General features: G+C 53.5%; 1 protein-coding gene and 1 long non-coding RNA gene across 5 annotated transcripts in view; both read right to left on the bottom strand.

The window, feature by feature from the left end:
* Nucleotides 1-678: 678 nt before the first annotated feature.
* Nucleotides 679-5,980, bottom strand: LOC140598592 (uncharacterized). The gene is made up of 2 exons (XR_012001048.1): nucleotides 3,723-5,980; nucleotides 679-1,535 (listed from the first exon to the last, which is right to left on the bottom strand). It is a non-coding gene; the product is annotated as an uncharacterized lncRNA (long non-coding RNA).
* Nucleotides 5,981-8,310: 2,330 nt separating this feature from the next.
* The window catches only part of SLC8A2 (solute carrier family 8 member A2), a 31,057-nt gene continuing 13,867 nt past the window's right edge, over nucleotides 8,311-25,500 (bottom strand). For all 4 annotated transcript variants that reach the window (XM_026013993.2, XM_026013995.2, XM_026013994.2 and 1 more), the window contains 7 exons: nucleotides 22,699-23,121; nucleotides 18,562-18,665; nucleotides 18,387-18,404; nucleotides 16,551-16,675; nucleotides 16,136-16,235; nucleotides 11,747-12,025; nucleotides 8,311-10,462 (listed from right to left, as the gene is read on the bottom strand). In XM_026013993.2, the coding sequence (XP_025869778.1) occupies nucleotides 10,086-10,462; nucleotides 11,747-12,025; nucleotides 16,136-16,235; nucleotides 16,551-16,675; nucleotides 18,387-18,404; nucleotides 18,562-18,665; nucleotides 22,699-23,121 (1,426 nt within the window). In that variant the 3' untranslated portion in view covers nucleotides 8,311-10,085. The remainder of the gene's footprint in view (nucleotides 10,463-11,746; nucleotides 12,026-16,135; nucleotides 16,236-16,550; nucleotides 16,676-18,386; nucleotides 18,405-18,561; nucleotides 18,666-22,698; nucleotides 23,122-25,500) is intronic.

The raw sequence follows: 25,500 nt of genomic DNA on the forward strand, positions 1-25,500 counted from the left end.
GCTCCTGGGTGGCACCTGTGTGGCTCAGTGGTTGAGTGGCTGCCTTTGGCTCAGGTCATGATCCCAGGGTCCTGGGATCAAGTTCCGTATCGGGCTCCCTGCATGGAGCCTGCTTCTCCCTCTGCCTGTGTCTCTGCCTCTCTCTCTCTCTATGTCTCTCATTAATAAATAAATAAAATTAAAAAAAAAAAGAAGAAAGGAGTTCAAGGGGCGCTTGGGTGGCTCGGTTGGTTGGGCATCCAACTCCTGATCCCAAAGGTTGTGATCTCGGGGTTATGGGATCAAGCCCTGTATGGGGCTCCACTCTGGGTGTGGGGCCTCTTGGGATTCTCTCTCTCCTTTTCCCTTTGCTCCTCCCCACTCTCAATTAAAAAAAAAAAAAAGAAAGAGGGACACCTGGGTGGCTCAGGGGTTGGGCGCCTGCTTTCGGCTCGGATCGTGATCTTGGGGTTCCAGGATCGACTCCCACATTGGGCTCCTTTCGAGGAACCTGCTTCTCCCTCTGCCTGTGTCTCTGCCTCTTTCTCAGTCTGTGCCTCTCATGAGTAAATAAATAAATATGAAAGAAAGAAAGAGAAGAAAGAAAGAAAGAAAGAAAGAAAGAAAGAAAGAAAGAAAGGTAGGTAGGTAGGTTCAGGATGTAGTGATACCCAGAAAATAAGAGACAAGAGGCCGTGGTGAGTCAGCTCTAAAGGAAGCGTATCAGTTACCTTTAACTTCTTGCAGTTGCTGTAACAAATTAGCACCAGCTCAGAGGCTTAAAACACAGATTTATCCTGTCACAGTTCTGGAAGCCAACCCTCCAAAATCAGTCTCTGAGACAAAATCAAGGTGTCGGCAGGGCGGCGTTCCCTCTGGAGGCTGGAGGGGAGAACCCGTTCGTTGCCTCTTCCAGCTTCCGGAGGTTCTGGCGTTGTCCGAGGGACTCCAGTCTTGAAGGCCAGTGTCCTCAGATCTCTCGGCCCGGTGCTCACACGCCGCCATCAACCCCATAAGCATGTTACTTGTGACACCTGCCCAGCTGAGCCTTCAGATCGCTGCCTGCGGACACGGGACAGACCCCAAGCAGAGACGGCCCAAGTCAACCCATAGCCCACGCCAAGCCAGCGACAGAACCACAGGAGAGGATAGGAACCCGTCACTTTCAGTCACTAAGTCTTGGGGTGCTTTGTTCCACAGCAGCAGATATCCCGGACAGGGAACTCGGAGGGTCAGGGAAAGGTGGTTGAGGAGTGGGACACCGGACACGGGGGAGTTAGGGGGCGGGGTCTTAGGCGGAAGATTGATTTGGGGGAAACAGGATAAGGACTTGGGGAATGGCTTGGGGAGATGAGGCTGAGGAAATGTAGGTTTTGGGTTCGGGGAGAGGAAGAGAGTCGGGATCTGGTCCTGCTGGGGACCTTGATCTTGGAACAGGTGACAACGCAAAGGGTCTGGGACCCTCTGGCATTGATGTCGGTGTCAACTTCATCCGGCACCCTTATTCTGATGGCACAGTTTGTCAGCAACGACTGCGCATGCTTCCTCAAACGTTTCTGCAGAAGAGATTGTTCATCGTCCCTCAACGTCCATGCTCCCACTTTTCCTGAAACATCCTCAGAGGTTTTAAGCATGATGACTCAGGATAAAAACCACATTTTATTATTTTTTTTCACCTCCTCTCACAGCAAAACGTGGCCACGGGGTGCAGGCCTGGCCACCGAGATGCGGAAGGAAATGATATGTGGCATCTTGGGTCACAGCCTTACAGGGAGCGGTGGATCCCAGACCTCTCCTTCCTTCTCCATCCTTCTAGTTGGAATGATGCCACGGAGGTGAGCCATCCTGAGCTAAACTGATACTCTGGCTGTGCCAGAGCAGCAGGACGGAAGAAACCTGGGTTTTTATCACCCTCATGGAGTAGATTTGCCATATCAGATGTGGACTGTCACACAAGAGAGAGATAAACTCTTGCCCTATGTTGGATCTCTGTTATTCACAGTAAACCCACGTCTAACTACTGTCACTAAAAATATTACCGGTTAGGCCTTCGAGTGTCAGGCACTGTTCAAATCACTTTACCCTACTTCCCTCTTCAACCAATTATCAGCTCTATTTTGCGGATGAAGGAACAAGCCCAGAGAGGTTAAGTAACTTGCTCAAGGTGGCCCAGCTAGTGAGAGGTAGAGTGGGAATTGAAGGACCAACGTCTTGGCTTCTTTTATCTTTAACTGATCTGAAAGTCCTCACCTGGGTGGCTCAGCGGTTGGGCGTCTGCCTTCGGCTCAGGTCATGACCCCGAAATCTGGGATTGAGCTCTCTGTGGGGAGCCTGCTTCTCCCTCTGCCTATGTCTCTGCCTCTCTCAGTCTGTGTGTCTCATGAATAAATAAATAAATCTTAGAAAAAAATGAAAGTCCAGTGAATGTTACAGGCCCTCTCCTGGGAAAATGCTCCTGCACATGCAGTTTGCACAGTTTTCCACTGATTTGTCTCAGTACATGTGGGCTCCAGCTTGAGAATCCTCATGCACTGTATTCCTGTCTGTGGTCTTGGGACACACAGCGGAAGGGGACTGATGGATTCCACAGCAGAGTGTGTGTGTGTCAGCTTAGGCTGGGTGATGCTGCAGTGACAAACATCCCCCAAATCTCAGTTGAATGAAACAACTTGCCTTCATTTCTCTTTCTTTCGTTTTCTTTCTTTCTTTCTTTCTTTCTTTTTCTTTCTTTCTTTCTTTCTTTCTTTCTTTCTTTCTTTCTTTCTTTCTTTCTTTCTTTCTTCTTTCTCTTTCTTTCTTTTTCTTTTCCTTCCTTCCTCTCTCTTTTTCTTCCTTCCTTCTTTCCTTTTCTTTCTTTTCCTTCCTTTATCTCTTTTTCTTCCTTCCTTCTTTCCTTTTCTTTCTTTTCCTTCCTTTATCTCTTTTTCTTCCTTCCTTCTTTCCTTTCCCTTCCTTCCTTCCTTCTTTCCTTTTCTTTCCTCCCTTCCTTTCTTTTTCTTTCTTCCTTTCATTCCCTCTCTCTCTCTTTCTTTCAGTAATCTCTATGTCCAACACGGAGCTCAAATGCACAACCCTGAGATCAAGAGTCATGTGCTCTACTGACTGAGCCAGCCAGGCACCCCAGGTTTGTTTCTTGATCAATCTAAAAACCCGCTGTAAGTTGGCTGCATAACACCTTCACTTTAGGACCCCAGGCAGTTAGAGTGCTCACTATGTACATTATAGCTCATCATGGCCAAGGAAAAAGAGATGTGGCAAAGCACACACTGGCTTTGAAAGCTTCTGCCCAGGGCAGCCCTGGTGGCTCAGCAGTTTAGCACCTGTCTTCAGCCCAGGGTGTGATCCTGGAGACCCCGGATCGAATCCCACGTCGGGCTCCCTGCATGCAGCCTGCTTCTCCCTCTGCCCGTGTCTCTGCCTCTCTTTCTCTCTCTCTCTGTCTCTCAAGAATAAATTAATAAAATTTTAAAAAATGAAAGCTTCTGCCCAGAAGAGCCACACTATCACTTCTGCCCTCTTTTTTTAGCTGAGGCAAGTCACTTGGTCACTACTGAATTCAAAGGAGGAGTGAATGTACGATATTTGCAAAGGGAAGGCAAACAGAATTTAGTGAATGCTAACACCATTTACTATATGGAACTTAAAAGACAGGAGTGACTCACAGAAGCATTGAGTGCCCTGGATAACCAGGCATGAGGCTAAGGTTCTAGAAAGAGAGCCCGCAAACCACGCCCAGAACTGACCTGACAAGGAAACCACCTCCACAGCCACCGGTGGGTCTGAGTCTTGGGTGTCCCAGTTTGCACTGCTGCCAGAACCGTGACATGACTACACCTGCTCGCAGCATCAATGCCAATGCCACTTCTGTGTCTGTGCTCCTTCTTGCAACCACCGAGCCCTCCCAACGTCAGAGGGTGCCTGTGTCACATCATTCCCACCAGCTGCATGGGTCCCCTAGGGAGCCTCCTTGGGCAAGGCGCTCCTTTGGAATTCAGGGCTCCTGCTGGGGAGTCTGTTTGATGGGATCTAAGTCCTGTGTCCATGTCTCAGCTGTAAAGGAGGCTGGGAAGGTGAGATCCAGAGCTTCTATCTGGAGGACATGAACTCTCAAGGCTGGAAACATCCCCACATGTAGTGAGTGCATTTAGTAGCCAGAGACACGAGAAGTTTCCACTACATGCTAATGTTACTGAGGTCCAGAGAGATCGGAGTTGGCATTAGGTGGCTTCGGTAAGTCTCTGTATTCCTTTCCTGTTGCTGCTGTAACACATCACCCTAAGTTTAGGGGCTTCAAACAACATACGTGTATTAGAGTTCCAGAGGCCAGAAGTCCAGAATCGAGGTGATGGCCGCCCATTCCGGAGGCTCTAGGGGAGAAGTCTTCCCTTGCCTTCTCCATTTTCCAGAGGTGCCTGTGCTCCTTGGCTTGTGGCCCTTCCCTGGCAATGCCTACCTCTGCTTCCCCTGTCCCATGTCCTCCTGCGGTCACCACCACCCCACTCTTCTGGAGACCCTCCTGGTTGTACTTAGGAACCACGCAGGTAATCAAATGTAGTGTCCGCCTCGCAATATGTTGAGCTTACCCACATTTGCGAAGTCCCTCTGGCTGTGTCAAGGAACATATCACAAGGTCTGAGGATTAGCAAGTGGACCTACTGGGGGGGGGTGCATTATTCAGCCTACCACAGTGTGGCCTAATGGAATGCATCCACGGGCTCTCTGTCCTATGGATTCCTGTAGAGCCCTGCCCCAGGAGCGTGAGGTCAGGCATTCGCCCCTGCACCTCCCACTGCCCCCCACCCTCACCCCCTACGTGTGGGATAGTTGGATGCCACAGCTCTTGTGGGGTAGCCTTTCCATGTGGCCATCCTTTCCAGCTTCTGGAAGTCACTGTCCACTCCTCGTCCCACCCCCACCTTGCCAGGCTCCCAGCAATACTAGCTGTCCCCTCTGCTAGCCCCAGACTCCTGCACCATCCTTCTCCTTGTCCATTCCCCTGCACCCTGCTTGTTTATACCAGCTCCCGTCCCCTAGTTCACCACCACCTGTGTCCTGCTACAGAGTCTTTCCATTCACAGATCCCAGCCTGACCACCCCCTCTTGCACCATGTTTGGCATGTGTCCCCCACCGCTCGGTTCACTGCTCGGTGAGAGCGGGGCCCAGGGATACTTTGGTCACCGCAGTGGCCCCAACATAATGCCAGGCACAGAGCAGGCACAGGCTGGATAAAGTGAATGAAAGAGTCTGGTGGCCACAGAGAGAGGAGGGATATTCCCCATTTCTTCTCCCCTGGGTTTGGGATTTAGCAACCGAGACTCAGATGGCAAAGCAGGTTTATAGGGAGTCTGCATTTCTCGTTCCTTCTGAGGCTTTTCTAGGATGGCCATTGTGGGGCGTGCGTGGCCATGTGTAAGTGGGCAGGGGAGGGAGAGAGAGAATATGAACTATAAAAGTGAGCAAGCTGGAAATATCTCAAAGGGACAACTTTCCCACCTACTGAGCTCTTACTATGTGCTAGGGGTTATTCTAAAAATATATATAACTTATTACAGCCCTGCACCATTCATCCTCATTATTATTGTCCTTGACCCCATTTTCCAGATGAGGGAACTGAGGTCCTAAGAGAGGAAATAGTTATGCTATTGCCTCCTGCCATGACAAGTAATTTCAACCACTCCCAAGCTGACTGCCTTGGAACTCCTAGCACCCAGGGAAGGATAGTGGCTTTGGGATAGTGTGGTCTTCATCTCATCCATGTCCCAAGCTCTGGACATGTTTCTCTTTGAAGCTGAGATCTTACTCATTTTCCTGCAGCCAGGTTCACTCATTTCCTTGCCTCTGCACCACTGTCCTTGTTCAGCCTGGTAAGACAGAGGTGTCCTGGGGCACCTGGGTGGCTCAGTGGGTTAAGCATCTGCCTTCAGCTCATGTCCTGATCTCAGGGTCCCGGGATGGAGCCCTACATTAGGCTTCCTGCTCAGCAGGGAGCCTGCTTCTCCCTCTGCTCCCTGCTTGTGCTCTCTGTTGCTATCTCTGTCTCTCAAATAAGTAAAATCTTTTTTTTTTTTTTTTTTTTTAAAGCATAAGGTAGGGATCCCTGGGTGGCGCAGCGGTTTGGCGCCTGCCTTTGGCCCAGGGCGCGATCCTGGAGACCCGGGATCGAATCCCATATCAGGCTCCCGGTGCATGGAGCTTGCTTCTCCCTCCGCCTGTGTCTCTGCCTCTCTCTCTCTCTGTGACTATCATAAATAAATAAAAATTAAAAAAAAAAATAAAATAAAGCATAAGGTAGGGCAGCCCCGGTGGCTCAGCGGTTTAGCGCCGCCTTCAGCCCAGGGCATAATCCTGGAGTCCCGGGATCGAGTCCCGCTTTGAGCTCCCTGCATCGAGCCTGCTTCTCCCTCTGCCTGTGTCTCTGCCTCAATCTCTCTCTCTCTCTCTCTCTCTCTCTCTCTATGTCTCTCATGAATAAATAAATAAAATCTAATTAAAAAAAAGCACAAGGTTTTATATATATATAAAAAGACAGGGGTGTCCTTATCCCATTGGCGCTCTGGGCCTCATCCTCTCTCATCCCCGCCCTTCCTAGCCACGAGACTTTGGGTAAGTTGCATCCCCTCCCTGAGCCTGTTTTCCCTCCTGTAAAAGGGGGGTGATCCCTAGGAAGGCCCAGCACAGTGGCCTCTCCCTAAGTGCCAGGAGCTGTTGGCATTGTTCTCAGGAATGGCTGTCCGGCAGATGTTCTTATGCCCTTGCATTCAATGCCCTGCTGCTCCACACCTCTTCCCACCTTGGGGGGGGGGGGGGCTGCTCATATCTTCCTCCAGCAACACTCTCTTTCTCTACAAGATTCTCCAAAACGTGACCTACATGCTCTACCTCAGTGTCCCCAACTTCCACTCCCTCCACAGTCTAGATCAGCCTGACCGCCCTCCCCCACACACTCCACCAAGCCACCTTGTCAAGTCCTAAATCCCAAGGTCGCTTCCTGCTGCTCATCTTCCTCCACCTTTCATGACCTTTGACCCTGTCAACCATGCCCTCATTTCCCCGAAACATCTCTGGTCTTCAGGTTCCCCAGTCACCTCATTTCCCACCTACCTTTCTGGTGTGTCCTTCATCGGCAGGTGTCCCAGGCTCCTCATGTGCATCCCCCCACCTCCCCCTGTGGTTTGGTGATACCTCACTGCCAACAGATCCCAAACCTCAAGCACCTCCCCCTCTCCTGAGCTCCAGGTGTCCCCTGGATGTCTCCCCTCCCTGACATCTCTGGATGTCCCATCGGCATCCCCCTCAGCATGTACTCACCTGAAGCCAGCCTGTTCTCCAAAGCCATTCCCCATACTTGTCTCCACGTTCACTCCCAAACCGGGGAGAGACCTCACTGCTCAGTTTCCCAGATCCACTTTCCACTCTTCTCTGTCATGCTGTGTCCCAAGAGGCTGACCTATGCCTTGAACCGTTAACCTCCAGCTTCCGGTTGAGTTCAGCCAATGGGAGACACCCACAGGAGACTGATGGGCGGAAGGAGAGTCAGTTGGGGTGTTCACTCTCCAGCCCCCTTCTCTCTTGAGTGTGGGTCCTGGGCGCCCATGCCCCTGGCCTTCCCTGTAGCTGCAGCTCCAAGTCTCAGCAGCTTCAGGTAACTCTTCTCATACCTTCAAGTGCGGGTAGGGGAGGTGGTAACTGCTCCCTCTACTGCCGGCCCCGCCGTACTGCGCCTTTCCTGGGCTTGTTTTTCTTGACCTTGTCCACCCCCTAATCCCTTAAAAGCCCTTTCATTAAGGTGCTACTTTAGGTACTACTCCACTAGAGTGCACCACTTCTTCCTGTCAGGGCCCCGCCTGCACGCTCTTTCCAAAACCCCTCATCTGGCCTGATCCATTATCTTCCAAACCATCCCCTTCTTGCTACGACCCCTCCAACCTCCACCTCCCTATCCCAGGACACCTCCTCTGCTGCCCCAGCCACCTCCCTGATCTCGGAGCCTCCAATCTCACAGGCAGCCAGAAGGAAAGTTTGAAAATGTGAATCAGACATCAACTGCCTGCCCTTCGCCTCCCTCCCCTCTTTAAAACCCTTCCATAGCTCCTCTTTGCTTTTGAGATAAATTCTCAACTCCTTAGAGTGGGCTGTGAAAGTCTCTTGAGTTCTCTCCACTCCCCACCCCCATGCAACCCATGCTCCATTCATGCTAACCGCTGGCAGGAGTGTGAAAAAGCCAGTAACTCGCAAGTCTGCACACCTTTACGTAGGCTGTGCCCTTTTCCTGGAGAAGAGCGCGCACCCACTGGCACGCGCACACACACACCCCTCCTTCTATTTCAGGATTCTGAGAAAATCACTTGCTTTATTCAGGAAACTCCCATCAGCCCCAGCTCCTCTGATCAGGCAAATCTGGGTCTTCCCCTTTTGTGTTCCCAGGAAGCCCAGTGAAAAGGAATAGTTTGTGGCTGGTGGAATGGAGGCGTGGCTAGGAAAGCTCCCGGGTGACGCGTGGGGGGCGTGGCTAGGGAAAATGGGGTGGCGAATGGGGGAGTGGCTACGGGAAGCAAGTGTGGACTTCCAGTGTGGCTGGTGCGTGTGGGTGTCCTGCAGAGGACCGGGGGCATGGAAAAACCCAGAGTACCTGGTTTATTCCACAGTTGCCCAAGTCTCAGTCAGAGACTTCGTTAACTCCCTCCTCTAGAATCCCAACTTCTCACGGGAAGGCTGTTTTTCAGGCAGAATTTCAAATTTTTATGGCAACTTTTACAGAAATCACAGAGAAGAGACAGCGACTGGTGCTGATGAGCTAGGAGTAGAGAAAGGGGAATGGGTAACAGGTCTGGGAAATTGGGGTGATGCACAACAGGACGATAGAACGCTAAAAACCTGTGGGAAGCAGGGCGTTATGGGGGTTGCAAGGTGATCCTCAGGGTCCCAAGCAGTGGGCGGCACTCTGCACACCCCAAGTGTGTCCTTTGGGCAGGAAACAACAGTAAGAAAATGCAGATGGCCAACCAACAGATGGGTGGCCTCCGAAGTTAAAAATGCCCACCCAGACCCCCTGGTCCCAGCCCCACCCTCCCACCCACCCCTGCTCCCCATCAGGCAGAGATGTGGCAGCATTTGCTGGCTTGTAGCATTGGTCCTCTGGGACCCTCGGTCTCCTCTTCGAGGGTCCTGCCTGGATTGGCTGGCACTGAGGGCAAAATGAGCCTTCTAGATTGTCAGGGGAGATGGCTGGACTCCCTTTGATTCCTGGCCTCCTCCCCAAAGCCAATTCTCATGGCTGGGGGAGTCTGCTGCCCTCACAAAAGGAAAGTCTGTCACCCCTTTTCCCCAAGACATGCACCCTCCCACGTCCCCCCTTCCCCAAACACACTATATATACACACAGGCCCCCCCTCCCCTTCCAAGGCGTAGCTGGGCTCTCAGAGGTAGTGGAGGCGAGTGGTGGCGCTGGAATGTGAGAAGTTGCAGGTTCATATGTGCCTCCTCCAGCTCTGAAACCCCAAACTTCTCCCAGCCTCGAGGATTAGTGTCCTCCCAAGGGCCTGAGTGGAGAAATCAGGGAAGTTGTGGCCCCCTATGCACGCACCTACCTGTTCCTCCGCCCCACCCCCGGGGGCTGAACAGAGCTCCCTGAGGGTTGGGGAGAAAGGTGAGATCGGGGACATCCTGGGATGGATCAGCCTCCTTCCAAGGTCCCCCAGGGAGGGCTGGGTTCCGAGGTCCTGGGGCACAGGTGGTGGTGGTGGTGATGGTGAGGGTCCTCTAGAGGAAGGGGGTCCTAAGGGATAGGGGAAGGCTAGGTGTCTAGGGTGGACAGAGGGTAGATTCTCTTGGAGGTTACTGGGGAGGGGCCTCGAGGTGGAGATGTCCCTGGGGGTGTGGACATCTCAGGGATGAGCTAACAGGGATGTGCTGCAGTCGTGGGTATCTCTGGGAGACTCCTGAGGGGATGGGAGGGAGGAGGATGTTCGTGGGGACGGAGGACGGGGGTACAGTTCCCAGGAGGAAGGGAGGCTGCGGCCCAGGAGAGGAGGCTGCATCTCTGGAGGACCAAGAGGACGCGGGTCCGGAGCGGGGGCAGCCGAGTCTCTCGGGTGGGGTGGGGGCCCTAGAAGCCCCGGATGTGGCAGTAGGCCTCGAGGCTGGCGAAGAGGATGTAGAGGAACCAGAGGCCCAGGAAGAGCGCGGTGGTGGCGAGCTTGGGGCCGCGCGGGCCGCCCAGCTCGCCCCCGATGTGCGGCCGGCGCCGGTACAGCAGCACGGCGATGCCCACGAAGGCGAAGACGGTGAAGAGCGTGACGGAGAAGGCCAGCGTGCCGGTGCGCACCTCGAACGGGCGGCCCTGCACCGCCCAGTACACGGCGGCCACCGACCAGGCCACGCCGAGGCCCAGGAACACGTTCACGGCGTTGGAGCCCGTCACGTTGCCGATGGACGCGTCCGCGCACTGGTCCTGCAGCGCCGCCACCTTGCTGGCGAACGTGTCTGCGCGGGCACAGACGGGCGGTCAGAGCGGCCCGGCCGGTCCCTGCCCTCCCCGAGCCCCGAGCCCCGAGCGCCGAGCCCCGACGGCATCCCCGTGCCGCCTGCCCAGTCCGCGCCTGCGGCCCTGGACCCCACCCAAAAGGCAAAGGGGGTCACCGTCCCTCTGCAGGACCCGCTGCCTGCTTTCTGGGGGGCTCGTGTGCATTCCGAGGTATCCACTTCCTCCTTTCTACGGCATCTACTGCCTGCTCCCCTGTGGACTCGCTGTCTGATTTGGGGGGAGGCGGGCCCCAGACTCGCTGCATTCCATGGGGCCTGCTGCCTACTCTCTATTGGGCCGATCATCCCATTGCCACCTGGCTGGACAAAATAAGTGTTAGGTTCCATCCGCATGGAACCCCCACCTGGTTTCTGTCAAGCAAACAGCCCGGTTTCTATGGCCTCGGCCCACTTTTGAACATCTCGCTAGTGACTCAGATCTCTGGCAGGAAGCAGGGGCATCCGAGAACCATTCACAGTGCCTGCTCTCTAGGCCTACAGCGCCACCACCTGACAGGTGAACACATCCTATGGGGGTCGGTGGAGGAGGGAGGTGTCAGGCTCCCCACATCTGGTCTCCCCAGTCCTGTAAGGATTTCTGTCTGAGGTGCCTGGTTTCTAAGGGACCCTCCCTCAGATTCATTTGGAAAGAGGGGGATCATGGCCATTGTGCTTCAATGGGACATACACTACAGTCTTTGAGGCTCCACTCTTATTTCTATGGCATCGCTCCCCAACATTTGGTTTTGACTCTGCCCTCTCATCTTAGTTAAAGCTTTGAGACTCATTGGCTTTGTTGCTGTCGTGTCCACCAACCTAGTTCGATGGAATCTTCCATGTGGTTTCTCGAGGGAAAGATAATTATGATCTTGTTTCTGTGGCACCCACTGGATGGAACTATTAAGTCCCCACCTTATTTCTATGGGACCCCTCTCCTACCTTCCTCTTCAATGCCTGACCTCCCTCTCTATGGAATCTTCATTGTCTGGTTTCTACATTTCTCTCCACCTTAGTTCTATGGGACATTCTACCCATTTGCTTTTGGGGAGGATTCAGTTTGCATATTGAATCTACAGGACCTTCGTCACCTAGTTTCTATTATGCTCCATCATCCGATCTCTATGGGACCCACCATATGGGCTCTGTATGACTCTACCACCTAATATCTGCAGAACTTTTCTTTTCAGTTCTACTGTCTGACTTCTCTGAGACTCAACCCCAACAAGCAATTTCCCAGGGGGTTACCAGGGATGGAGGTGCCCAGGGCCACGAAGACTACAGCGTTGACAGAGTCCTTGAGGCCAACGGTGCAGCCAAAGTGGGAGGCCAGGTCCCCGATGAGTGCGGTGAGGAGGCCGATGACCAGGATGCAGACCCCGAAGCAGGCCCAGCCGTGGCAGTACTCGGTGGGGGGCACGCAGGCAAAAAGCACCTTCCAGAACACCGTCAGGAAGTGCATGACGTAGTCAAAGCAGGAAGGCAGCCGTTCCTCCCGGGACCCGTCCTCCTCCTCCTCCTCGTCCCCTGTGGGCACACGACCCAGCTGGGGCACACACCCATGCCTCCTTCTTCCTCGCCTACAGACAACCCCCCCCCCATCCCACGTTTTGTGCAATTTCCAGACAGTGAGTTCCATAAAACTAAATGCTTTCCCAGAATCCCTTGCAGCTAGGAGAATGTATGGGCCCAGATAAAAATATTCTCTTTTCCAGAATTCCTTGAAGCTAGAGGCTATGTGCCCATCTAAAAATATCTGGCATGCCAAGATCCCTTGCTGCGAGGGAGGGAGGGCACATGCCTAGCTAAAAAAAGAGTCCCCTTCCCAGAAGCCTTTACAACTACCATCTATGGACAGCCATTTCTGCAGCTAGAAATATTGACTTCCTCTGTTTCACTGCAGCCAACAGTAGCCACATACTCAGCTAACAGTGTTTGCTTTCTCAGATCTTTTGCAGTTAGAGCACGCCAGACACCCAGCTAACATTATTCACTTTCCCAGAATCCCTTTGGGCCAGCAAAGGCCAGGTCCTCAGACAAAATATTCATTTTCTTGGAATTCCTTGAAGCTAGTGGCAGTCCTGTCCTCAGCTAAATACTTGCCTTCCCAGAATCCCTTGCAACAGTGGCCATGTGACCCAGCCTGGCAGTGAGACACACCCACAGGTGTGTGTGGACACGGGCACTGTGTTACGGATCTGTTTTTCTGACCTTTGCAAAAGGATGCCTCACTCACCCTGAGAGTTGTTTGTGTCATGTCCTGTGACTGAATTTGACTTGCTTTTGACCTGCAGTAGCTTGTAACAGGAAAGCACAAATGAAATGTTTTGTCTACCCTGCCCATGACTGAGAATCTCGAAGCAATGAATGAGAAGTAGTGAACAACTCGAGTGGCCATGCACAATGACATCCGGAAGGACGCAGACAAGGAACAGGGTAACCCTGGACCGGTCACACTGAGCACGTCAGGGAGGAAAAGCCAGGCCAGCCACCAAGCCATGGGCTGCTTCTCATTGGTCAACCCCAGCTCCCCCCCACCGAATGTCAGCAAGCAGAGGATACCTGGTGGCAGTGGAGACAGAGGCAGATGGATGGATTCGGGAATTCAGGTCATATAGCCCTCTCCCACTTTTCCAGCCACTTAGCCTCTTGGCTAAATACATATATATAGTACATATAAAAACATATAAATACATACATGTTTGAACTTGTAAATGCTTGACTAAGTGGTTCGTGTGCTTTCTTGGTTCTTCATGCTACATATCCAATAAGGAGATATTTGCTGTGACCCCAGGTAAATGGAATTGTCAGCTGCAATGTAAAAGGCCCCCTGCCCCTCCTTGCTTCCCTGCTTCCTCTTTCTGCCTGCCTGGAATGTGAACTTGATACCAGGAGGTGCAGCAACCATCTTGCAACCATGATGGCAACCACTGAGAGTGGGGAAGAAAAATAAAGAAGTCTGGGCATTTAAGGATGTTACTGAGCTGCCAATTCCTTATGGCCTCCTGCAGATTTCTTTGTTCTGTGAGAAAAAGAAACTCTAGTGTGCTTAAGCCACTGTGGTTGAGTTTTCTGGTGTTTGCTGCTGAGCGCATTCCGAATTGGCCACAGTGAGACGTGGCCAAAGTCAGAGTGGGGAGAACAGAATACACTCCTGGGAGGGAAGGGGCTCCTATCAATGCATCTTCGGGGGCTTTCCCTGCCCTGTTTCAAATCCTGCCTTGCTTTCCCACTGCCCTTACACCCAGGCTCATATTCCTGTGCTTGGCATTTGAGAACCTGCAGGCTCTGGCCTCTGTTCATTTCTCTGGCCTTTTCCATCAGGGGAGGCTCTTCCTCCACCTTTCCCATAGAGGGAGCCTCATGGTTATGTCTGTGGCTCTGGAGCTACTTCTCTGCTGTCAAACCTTGGATCTGAAGTGTGATCTTGAACCAGTGTCCTAACCTCTCTGAGCCTCCGGATGCCTATCTGAGAAATAGGAGTAGGAACTGGACCAGCCTCAAGAGAGGGCTGCGATAACTACATGAGTCAAGCCGCGGAAAGTACTCTCCACGCAGCCTGGCGCCTCTCAGTGTGATGGTTATTGTTTGAAGGCTCTTCCAGTGCCTGGGGAAATTCACAGATGCTCCAAACCAAGGCCACCCTGCAAACAGCTTACAGATAAGGCAGGGAGGTAAAGGATATAATACGAAAGCACCTCTAAGTGCAAGACAGGCCATGATTCATCCTCCAAGGGGGTGAGAACCACCCTTCTCTGGCAGTGCCTCAAGCAGCTTTGTGTTCACATCAAGAATCGAAAGGCATTTGTTGAACAAAGTGCAAAATGATCAAGCACTGAGCCAGATACTTGGGAAACATCAGTTAAATGAGGTCATACAGGAAATGGACTTCCAAGCTGCCTGGCACTCCACAGTCCCCATCATCGTTGTCACCATCAGGATGATTAGTTATCTCTGCCATGGTTTCCTTCTCCCCCGCTCCACTACTCCCTCTGATCCAATCAGCTGTTTTCTACAGACCCATCGGCTGACTCACATTGGCCCTCATGACCACCGTCTCACACCCTCTCCTTCCCACTAAGCCCGGAGGGAGGGCCGTGGCTCCCCAGCATTCTTGGACTGAAGCCCCATCTCCTCATCACATTCTCAGGGCCCATCTCCTGACAGGTTGGCAGCCTCAACTCATGCCCCATCCCAGCCTCTTCTTCCTTCCACGGGCTCCCTCCAGCGCCTGGAGCTTCCCCTATTAAGAATGCTCCATGGGGACCTCATGCACCGAAATGACACCCAAGCTCCCTACCGTGGCCTGTGAGGATTTGCACGGTCTGGACTCTGCCCACCTCCAGCCTCATCCCGTGCTGTTTCTTCACTCCCGAAACTAGTCACCCTCCCCAGATGTGCCATGACCCGGCATACTTCCAGTCTCTGTACTTGGTTTTCCTTCTGCCTGAAATACCTCACTGTCTTTTCCCTTCTCCTGGCTAACTCCTATTCCAATTTGAAGTCTCATCTCAGAAGCCTCCTCCTCCAGGAAGCCTTCCTTGACCTCCAGGCTGGGTCAATAGCCCCTCTGGGCTCCTGCAGCAACTTCGGGTCCCCTGTCCCAGCCCTGCCCACTCTGGTCATTTTGTGACAGGTCTGTCTCCCCCACCGGACTGTGAGCTCTGTGAAACCAAGGCCAATGCTGTCATCTGTCATGGTTATCCCTTTGTCCCCAGCAATGTTCTACACAGGGCTGAGTCCAGAGGATCCCTCAGAAATAGATATGGAAAGAATGTGGCTTCAGAGAGAGACACCACTTTGTTTCTATTGGACCTACGAGCTGCTGTCTGTAGGTCTACTACCTGGTATTTCTCCATCTTCAAAGCCACGTTGCTTTTGATCCCACCCATCAACCACAATCCCTGATGTGATTTCAGTTCCCACCAGTTAGGCCTCCCTGAAGGAAACCTGAGGTTTGTGTAAGGGACAGAAGGCTTGAGCTCCACGTGAAGTCCCTGTGGGGGATTTCAGGCCAGTCCCTCCTCTGCCTCCGGGCCTCAGTTTCTCCTATCGGCATCACAAAGGGCCACTGTTGGTCTCCAAGATTGAGCCTGTGAATGCAAGTGTCATGGTGTCTCTGGCCACAGGGAGGCAGTATGGACCCGCCTGAGACCTAAGGCGGGTTCCCGGCACAGGTGGGAGTGAGCTGGGTGTCCTGGTGACTGTCTCCATGGCAACAGAGGAGCCCAGGCTGTCTGGGGAGGCCAAGACTTTTAACCTGGTCCCACCCTCAGGCTGTCTGATGAGAAAGCCCGGCGGTCTGCTCCTCCCTCAGCTCCTCCTGCTATCTTTCTCTCTGTGTCTCTCTCTCTGGCCTTTTGCAATTTACTGACTTCTCTCTCTCTCTCTCTCTCTCTCTCTCTCTCTCTCTCTCTCTCGTGCTGTCTCCATGTCTCTTTGTGTATGTGTCTCCTGTCTGTACCCATTCCTTAGCTCTTCCTCTGTCTTTCTGTGTCTTTCTTGTTCTTTTTCCTCTAACGTGTTGTCCTCTCTTTGTCGCTCTTTCTCTCTTTCTATTCATATTTCTCTCTTCCTCCCCATTCCTCTGTCTCTCCCTCCCTCCCTCTCTCTTCTTCCTCCTCCCTCCCCACTTACCTGCGCTCACCGTAACTGCCTCTAAAAACTGTTCCCTCCAGGAATGGGTCCCAATCACCAAAGCCAAGTTGGTTTTCTTGATGAGTTTATCCACTGTGTTCTGAGGATGAAAGCAGGGGGAAAGCAGGATCATTGCCCATGATCACCTCAGGGCACCCCTGAGGCTCCCTGCAGAACACTGGGGTTGGGACTCACAGCCCATGCTCAGGGGTCCCCATGCCCCCATACCCTGGTTCACAGCAAGAAAGGAAAAGGGAGTGTTACTGTCCATGGTGCTGGCAGAGGGATGGGAGGATGGTCTCGGACCCTTGGCCATCCCTCCCTTATGACCCTCATAGTTGACTCCTCCTGGACCCCCCTCCCCCAGGAAATGACTCAGGCAAGACTCCAGGAAGCTGGGGACCCAGAAAGTCACCTTAAAATCATATGACTCCTCGATGATGACTTCCAGCCGGCAGTTTTCCCCAAGAACTGGCTTGCCCATCTCTGCTATCCTCCGAGCCTCCTCCTCCTCGGCTGTCAACTTCCTGTCCCCATCCCCTGCAGCATGAAGGATGGGAGTTAAACTCCAGGGAGGCCTACCTCACCGGGCCAATGGTGTCCTCACTATCTGTTCCTCTTGAGAAAGACAACCTGTCTGCTGTCCTTTGGGAAGGCTTCCTGATGGCATGCCCCCAGCCTGCCCCAGTGTCCCATCTGATCACTATCTTCCCCAACCTAAGACCCAGCTAGTCCATGAGGTTCAGCTGGTGGGCTCTGGGCTTCATATGGAAGGAGCTACGTGACCTTTGGCAATGTTCTGGACTCTCTGTATCTCAGTGTTCATATCTGTAAAACAGGCACAATAGTAGCTACCTTATCAGTGGTTGTGAGGGTAAAAGAAGGTAAAATAAGTTAATTCATGTGCACCTTAGCACAGTGCCTGGCACACAATAAACAGTCCAAAACGTACTGTTTAAATACTTGTTAAGGGGATCCCTGGGTGGCTCAGCGGTTTAGTGCCTGCCTTTGGCCCAGGGCGTGATCCTGGAGTCCCAGGATCGAGTCCCGCGTCGGGCTCCTGGCATGGAACCTGCTTCTCCCTCCTCCTGTGTCTCTGCCCCCCTCTGTCTCTCTCTCTCTCTCTCTGTCTATCATAAATAAATGAATAAATAAATCTTTTTAAAAAAATAAATACTTGTTAAAAATCACAACCATCATCATCATTACCATCCCTGTGGGAGGAGGTTTTGTCTCTACATCTAAGCTCTGAAAAACATCCTTGAGTGTAGCTGGGGTGGTGAGGAAAGACGGGATACCCAATTTTGGTACAGAACTTGGACCCAGACCCAGCCATAGGTAGCTCTTACCTCACTTATCTCCCCAAAGCATGTTGGTCTTTTGCTTCAAACCTAGCACCTACTTAACCCTAATTCTCAGTGGAAAGCTACTCCTACCAGGAACACCCTCAGAAAACTCTGCCACCAATGGCTTTATCGTGTTAAGCTGCTGGGATTGGGGGGCCAATTTTTATGGCAGCTCCTATTATTTACCTTGACTAATATGATCTTTAGTCTGACCCTAATCCTAAACCCAAACTCCAATCCTGATCTTAGTTCCAAAAGTACTCTGTCCTTTATCTTTGAGCCACTGCCCCCACCCTTACCCCAATCTCTGACCCTGGCCCCAACTTGAACCATAATTCCCCCAAACTCATTTGGTCAAACCCACACCTAGACTTTGACATAAATCTGACCCCAATTCTAATCTGATCTCACCATAAACCTGGATGAGGTACTGACTTATCATCCCCCCAACATTAACTACAAACAAAACATGATCTTGGGACACCTGGGTGGCTCAGTTGGTTGAGCTTCTGACTTTTGATTTCAGCTCAGCTCAGGTCATGATCTCAGGGTTGTGAGATCAAGCCCCACACTGAGCTCTGTGCTGGGTGTGGAGTCTGCTTGAAATTCTCTCTCACCCTCTCCCTCTGCCCTCCCAATCATGTTCTCTCTCTCTCTCTCTCTCTGAACAAAACAAAATAAAAACATGATCTTGGCCTCCAAAACCCCAAATATAACTCCAAACTCAATGGACCCCGGCAACTCTGAGGTCAGTTCCAACCTTCCAAAGCCCCAAATCTGCCTTTGTCTCACCTCTAACTTGCCTCAAACATGACATGGAAGGGTAGCTTGAGGCTATGACCCTCTCCCAAGACTTCCCTCCAGTGTGCCCCCTCTAGTCAAAGCCCAGAGGTAACTCCACTCACCTTGATTGAGTAGCAGAGCTGGGGGGAGAGAGAGAGAGAAACAGAGAGCAGGTGAGATTGCTTCCCTGAGAAGCTCAGATCCATGAGCCTGAAGGAGCACCCTCTAACGGAGCCTCCCCGGGTCTTCCCATCCTGGACCCCTTACCTCTCCCGCAGCCCAACCATCACCCCTCACCTGAAATCCCTCGCTTCAGCCACTGCGGCTGGCCCAGCTCGATGAAGAAATTATCCTTTTTCTCATATTCCTCGTCGTCAACTATCTTTACCTGAAGAGTTTTCCTGAGGGTGGGAGGAGGAAGAGCACCCAGCATAAGGCCCCTCCCCAGATCGCCAGATGACTCACCCACTAGCCCATTATGTTGAGCACCCCTCTAACCCAAGCTCCATAATTTCAGTTAATCCTTATAACTGCCCATCCCAGGAAGGCTCTCTATTATCCCTGCTTGAAAGAAACAAGAGTAGGTCTTTCTTGTACTCAAAATGTTCACATGGTTCCCATCTTGGCCAGAATAAAAACCAAAGTCCTCACAATGGCCAACAAGGCCCCATGCAATGTGGCCTTTTGTCCCTTTCTGGCCTCCCCATCCTGCTCCCCCTTGCTCACTCACTCCAGCTACACCGGCTTCCTCACTGTTCCTTGAACATGCCAGGCCTGTTTGTGCCACAGGACCCTTACGCTGACTGTTCTGTCCACTTAGAACAGTCTTCCCCCAGGCTCATTTCCTCAGTTCCCCTGGGTCCCTGCTCAAACATGAAGCCCATGTGCTCAATGAAGCCCATTCCCACCACCTTCTTTAATTTTGTTTTTTTGTTTTTTGTTTTTTTTTTTCCTTCTTTAATTTTGAAATTCACCCTTGCCCCAACCCCAGCACGCCTGGCCCCCTTATTCTGTTCTATGTCTTCTTTGATGCATGTCACCTTCTAACATACCACTTAGTGTGTTTATTTTGCTTGTACTTTGCCACTTGCTTCTTCTCATTAAAATGTAAATTCTGCCATGGCAATGACCTTTGTTCATTTATGTTCTTTGCTGTATCCCCAATGCCTAAAACAGTGCCTGGCACATAGTATGCCTTCCAGAAACATTTGTTAACTCTAATCCTTCCACTCAGGGGACACTCTGCTTCCTGCCCTCTGCCCTGACCGCATTCTGAGGGTTAAGTGAGTGTTAATTGATTTCCCAGCATCCCCACTGCTATGGTAACTGGAGAGCAGTAGGGACTGGGGAGGAAGACCCAGAAGCTATCCGTGCCCTCCAGGCACACAACTCACCCCCCCCCTCACTCACAAAGACCCACAACTCCCAGAAAGCCCACAGCCCTGCCACTAGCAGCTCTTTCAGCTGTAGGAACCTTGAGGCCCGGCCTCAGAACCCAGAAACACAAACACCCAGCCCACACAGTCACCCAGCAGAGGAAGCTCAGCCAATCACACCGCCCACACCCACACACCATCGCACCCCGCAGCCATTCTCTATGCAGTGGCAAAATCGCACAGACCAGATGCCTGTTAGCACAACACCCCCACCACAGCCTCGCGACTTCGCCAACCTGCAGAGCCCCACTGTGGTACCATGTAGACTCTTCTTCCTTATATCTCACTCATTATGCCTCTTCGTGTCTGTTTATTTTTATTCCCTTCAGTCTCTCTGTCTCTCTCCCCATCTCTGACCCTCTCTGTCTCAGGCTCCTCCCCAGCTCTCTGCCTTTCTTTATCTGTGTTCTTCTCTCCCCATCTTGGTCTCTCGGTGTCCATAGAATGGAAGAGCCAAAGTTAACACAACTAGAGCAAGAGGCTCTCAATCATACAGTCTCTCAATGGACCCATCTCCACACACAGACGCACAAGACACAGCGACACCCATGCAAAGACAGATGCACACAAAACAGTCATGTGGGGACATGTGCCCACTTCCACCCTCACCCCCTCCTGGTCTCAGGATATTTTAAATTTTCTGTGGGTGAAGAGGAATGGCCGCCCCCAACCTCAGGAGTGGGCTGGGAGCTGTCCAAGGTGCTGGAACGCCGTGGCAAGACGCAGGGTCTCTGGAGACATTCTCTGCACACACCCTGACATGCAGACAGCTGCCGACCTGGGTGACATGCTGACAGAGTGATACACACACACCTCCGACGCTCCGTCTCTCACAGACACGCCGTGATCCACTGACATGTGGTGACTGACACGCAGTGACACGCGCGCCAGCTGGCACCCTGAGGCGCGTGCCCTCGGGGGACCCAGGGAGGGGAAACCCAACTGGCAGGGGACAGCATGAGGGACTCGAGCTAGACAAAAGCAGGACTTCCTGAGATCAGAGGAAGCAGCCTTTCTCCCCAGCCTGACACTGCCGCCCTCATGCCTGCCCTCTCTGTTTCCTGGAAACCCCACTCTCCCAGCCTCTGCAGCCTCTGATCTCGGACCAGTCTCCATCATGTCCTGTCTCTTGTGCCCCTCTCTGACCCACTCTTTTCTCTCTGTAGCATCAAGAGGACCTCTCCTTCCCTGAGTCCCACTGAGTTTCTCTCAGTAAGAAGGTCTCTTTCTTCCTTGCATCTCACCTCCTTTCAGGCTTCCTGGATCGTATCCTCTCAATCTCTCTCTCTCTCTCTCCACATATTTCTGTTTCCTTCTCCCTCTGAATGAAAGTTTCTTTCTGTCCCTTTCTCTCTGTGACTCTTTCCCTCCATCTCTATCTCTAGGTCTTCCCTTTGTCTCTGTCGCATTCTCTCCCCGCCACTGCATCTCTGGGCGTCTCTCCTCCACCTCAGTGTTGCCCAGTCCTGCCTGGGGCCCCCCCTCCAGCGGGGCTGCTTCCAAGCACCTCTAATTAGCGCCAGCCCGTGAGAGGAAGGATGTGTTTCCCTAAACGCTAATTAGCCTCCTGTACTCTGTCTTCAGAAGCCACAGCTGGAAGCTTGGGTGGGGGCGAGGGTGGGGGTGGGGGCAGAGGGCGCCCAGCCTGGGGAAGCCGCCTGGGGGAGGGAGGGCCTGTGGGGTTGCAGCAGCAGGAGGGAAGCGAGTTAGACTACAGGAAGGACCAGAATGGGCAGAAAGACAACTCTCCCCATTCCTCCTGCTTCTTGAATGTGACAGACGGGATCTGGGCTGGTGCTCTCAGCCCTCAATCCAAGTTCTTAGCTCAAGCCAGAGAGAGAGAGAGAGAGAGAGAGAGGAAGGTACGGAGAGTCCGTAACTGAAACATAACCCGAGTCAGAGAGCCAGACATCGGGGATCGAGACCTAGAGACTAACAGAGACCCAGAGAGAGACTGCCGGGAGCGAGACGCGGAGACGCGGAGGGAGGGTGGGGGCGGGGAGAGCAGCGGGAGGCTGAGCGGAGGCCACGGCGCGGGGCCGGGAGGAGGAGCCGAGGGAGCGCGGTGGGGGCCCTGCTGGGTGGGAGGAGCGTGGGCGGCCGGGGAGGGAGACAGACGGGCGTGCGGGGGCGGAAGGCAGCGGGCGAAGGGGGAGGTGCCGCCTGCATCCAGGCGGGCGGCGGGGGGTGGACTCGGCATCTGTGTAAGGGGGTGGCCGCGTGTCTGGGCCTGAGACCAGCCCCGACGCTGTTAGCGAGCGTGTCTGTGGCTTGCGGATTCTGTGCGCGCGTGGCTTGCGCCGGCGTGTGTGAAGCCAGCCCGCTGCCCCAGACCCACCCCAGTCCCGCAAACCCAGTGTCCTCCGGCTTCTTCAGTGTCTCTCCGGGCCCTGCCCCCACATTCCCACTCGGTGTCCGCATTCCCCTCAAGGGTCCCGCGGCTCCGCCAGGTTCTCCCGCGGACCCACAAACCCCGCCCCTCCCCCGCCCCGCCCCCGCCCCGCCCCGTTCCCGTGGGCCCCGCCCCCGCTGTCCCCGTCCACCTCCTTGGGTCCCTCCCCAGACCCCGTCCACCGCCTCAGGCCTTGCTGCCTCTCCGTTTCCACGGGCACCGTCCCACGTCGATCGGACCCCCCTCTTGCCCACGAGGCCCCTCTGCTCAGGCCACATTCCATCTCCACCGGGTACCGATTCAGTCCTCTACACTCCTGTCCCCAGGCCTCTCTCCTACTCTTCTCCCTCGCCTCACCTGGCCCTTCCTCCTCGGGTCCACCCTCCTCTCCTCAAACCAGCCTCTTTCCCCCAAGCCCTTCCCGCATCCGGTCCCTGAATCTTGGTCCCACCCGGTCTCTCCTGTCTTGCCGGTCCTCACCCCTGTCCCGCCCCCTCTCTGGGCCTTGCCCCGCCTCCCCACAAGGCCCCGCCCCACAAGGCCCCGCCCCCAAAGGCCCGCCCCGCCTCCCGCGGAGCCCCGCCCCTCCCGCCGCGGCGCGCTCACATGGTCTCGTCGTCGCCGAACTCGAGCTCGCCGCACGCGTCCTCGTAGTGCACGCCGCCGCCGCGCGCCGTGCCGTCCACCGTGCGGTACGGGAGGCGCACGGTGCCCCGGGCGCCCGAGCTGCGCACCACGCGCACGTCCACGGTGCCCATGCACTCGCTCACGTGCAGCAGGCGGTCCTGGAAGGAGAAGATGCCCGCGTGGTCGTCGTCCAGGATGGTGACAGTGGCCAGCAGCGGCGCCACCAGCCGTCCCTTGGGTCGCCCGCCGCCGTCCGGCTCGAACATGCCCTGCGCGTCGCCGACGCGCAGGTTCAGTAGCCGCACGAAGAAGTGTTCGTCCTCCTCAAAGATGTCGTCGTCGATGATGCCAATGCGCAGCTCCTTCTGCGTCTCGCCCGGCTTGAACACCAGCGTGCCCTCGCTGCGGCGGGAGGGTTGGGGGAGAAAGGGGTGTAGGTGGGTCAGCGGCTCTGTGGGAAGGAGAGGAGTCAGGGCAGGCGTCCGAGAGGAGGGAAAGGCGCTCGGAAAACTCCCAAGTACGAGGGTGCACCGGCATTAAATAATATCGAGGATCAATCCGGGTGGGCTTCTGGGGCTGGGTGGGGGTAGGGGATGCAGCAGGGAAACAGGACAGTGAGCTCCTCCCACCATGGAACCCCTGAGGTTTAGGAGCACCAGCGATGAATAAATAATGATGACAAAGAGATCAGCGCCAGCTTCCTGGGGGAGTTTCTAGTGGACGGGAATGCTCCAAGCAGAGGGAACAGCACATGCAAAATCCCAGAACGGAGAGAGCCTGCAATGTTCCACAGCCACACTTCTCAAACCTTATTGTGCACACGAATCCCCTGGGAGATCTTGATAAAATGCAGATTCCGGTTCAGTGGCCCCGGGTTTCAACACTGCATTTCTAAGTCTCTCCTCCCACAGGATGCGGATGATCCCATGGGATGTGGATGCTCCCATAGGATACAGGGACCACATTTAGGAGTAGGAGGCATGTAGGGCCCAGAGCTGACCTTTTCACACTTCTGATGAAAACCCTTGTGTACTCCTGGGTACCCGCAAGAGAAAGTCTACACTTCTTAACTTGGTGCCATTCATTCATTCAGTCAACAAATACTCCCTGAGCATCTTCTCTGTGCCCTGTGCTGGGCGGTGCTGGGAACAGAGTGGTGACGAGGCCCTGTCTGCACAGGGCTCACCAGACTCACAGCCTCGTGAGAGAGTCACATCGCAGTGACAATTACACATTTAATAATTTAATTACAGGCCATTCATTCAACAAATATTTACTGAGCAGCTGCCGTGTGCCAGGCACTGTTCTTAGTGTTTTCTCAGATCAGAGAAAATCCCTACTCCAGTGGAGCTTCTGTTATAGTGCAGGAGACGGATAAACAAACATAATAAAGTGTCAGGTGCTGATGGTACTATGAAGAAAAATAGAGGAAACCAGAGGAAGGAGGGTAGGGAGTGAGAAGCTGTTGTGCTAGGATATCAGGGCAAGCTTTTCTGAGAGGTGACGTTTGAGCAGAGACTTGAGGAAGAGGAGGGAGAGAGCCATGTGGAGGGTATCTGGGGAAAAATATCTCTGGCAAAGGGGACAGCCAGTGCAAATGTCTTGAGGCAGGAGAAGCTTGGAGTGTTTGAGGGGGCCAGCCTGGCTCTAGTGAAGGGAGAAAGAGGGAGTGGGAGATGAGGGAGACGACATCCCAGAGGAGGGAAACAGGGCAGATGTCATGGGGCTGTGGTGGGCCACAGTGAGGATTTTGGTGCTTACTTGGAGTGGGATGGGAAGCATGGGAGGCCTCTGAGGTGGGGAAGGATATGAGCTGCCTCGGAGCATCAGCTGTGTAAGTCTCTGAAGCACATGCGAGATGCTCTATAATGGGGCAGGGGAAGAAATGAGACAGTGACATCAGGGTAGTCAGGGTGAAACTTTGAGGGGACAGGGAATGAGTGGGCTTTTGGCAGGGCTGCAGGCATCAAGATGTCTCTGGGATGTAAATGCATCTATAATTTCCCCACCCAGATGCTCGCTCCATGCACCTCTGGCACCATTTCTGAAAGGTGCTATATGATCTATGAGTGTTCTCTATCATTACTGTGATCACTCTCATAAGAGGTCCTGAGCTCCAGTTCTCCCAGAGCAGTCCAGCTCTGTGGGAGGGGCAGAGGGACCCCAAGTTTCTGGCGAAGAGGTAGAACCCAGGTGACAAGCCTGGAGTAGACTCCAGGTAAGGGGCTCCCTGTGGCGGCAGCCTTCTGCTCAGGAGACGCTGTCCATGGTGGCCCAGGCACCCAGCCCAGTGAGCCCACCTGCTCCAAGCCGGGTTGGGCTGCTGTGCTGGCAGTGTGATCTAGGGCAGTTAGGATTTGCAGCCCTCTGAATTTCAGCTTCCTTATCTGTAAAGTGGAGCTGATAACAGTGTCTACCTTGTGACTGTGTTATGAGGATTGAGTTATAATGCAAGGGAAGCACTCTACAGAAGTTAGCTAGTGATATTTGTGTATTAACATTAGAGTCTTAGTGGTGCCCGGTGGTGGCTCAGTCAGTTAAGCATCCAACTCTTGGTTTAGGCTCAGGTCATGATCTCAGGGCCATGAGATTGAGCCCCATATTGGGCTCCATACTCAGCACAGAGTCTGCTTGTCCCTATCCCTCTGCTCCTTCTGTTTGCACGCTCTCTCTTTCAAATAAACAAATAAAATCTCAAAGAAAAAAAAGATTAGAATCTTAGAATGCTAAAGTTATGGGATGTTAGAAATGTAAACTTAAGGGTTAGTAGATGGGGGGATT

This window comes from Vulpes vulpes, chromosome 1 (genome assembly GCF_048418805.1).
Source record: "Vulpes vulpes isolate BD-2025 chromosome 1, VulVul3, whole genome shotgun sequence".
In the NCBI taxonomy this organism is placed as follows: Eukaryota; Metazoa; Chordata; class Mammalia; order Carnivora; family Canidae; genus Vulpes; species Vulpes vulpes.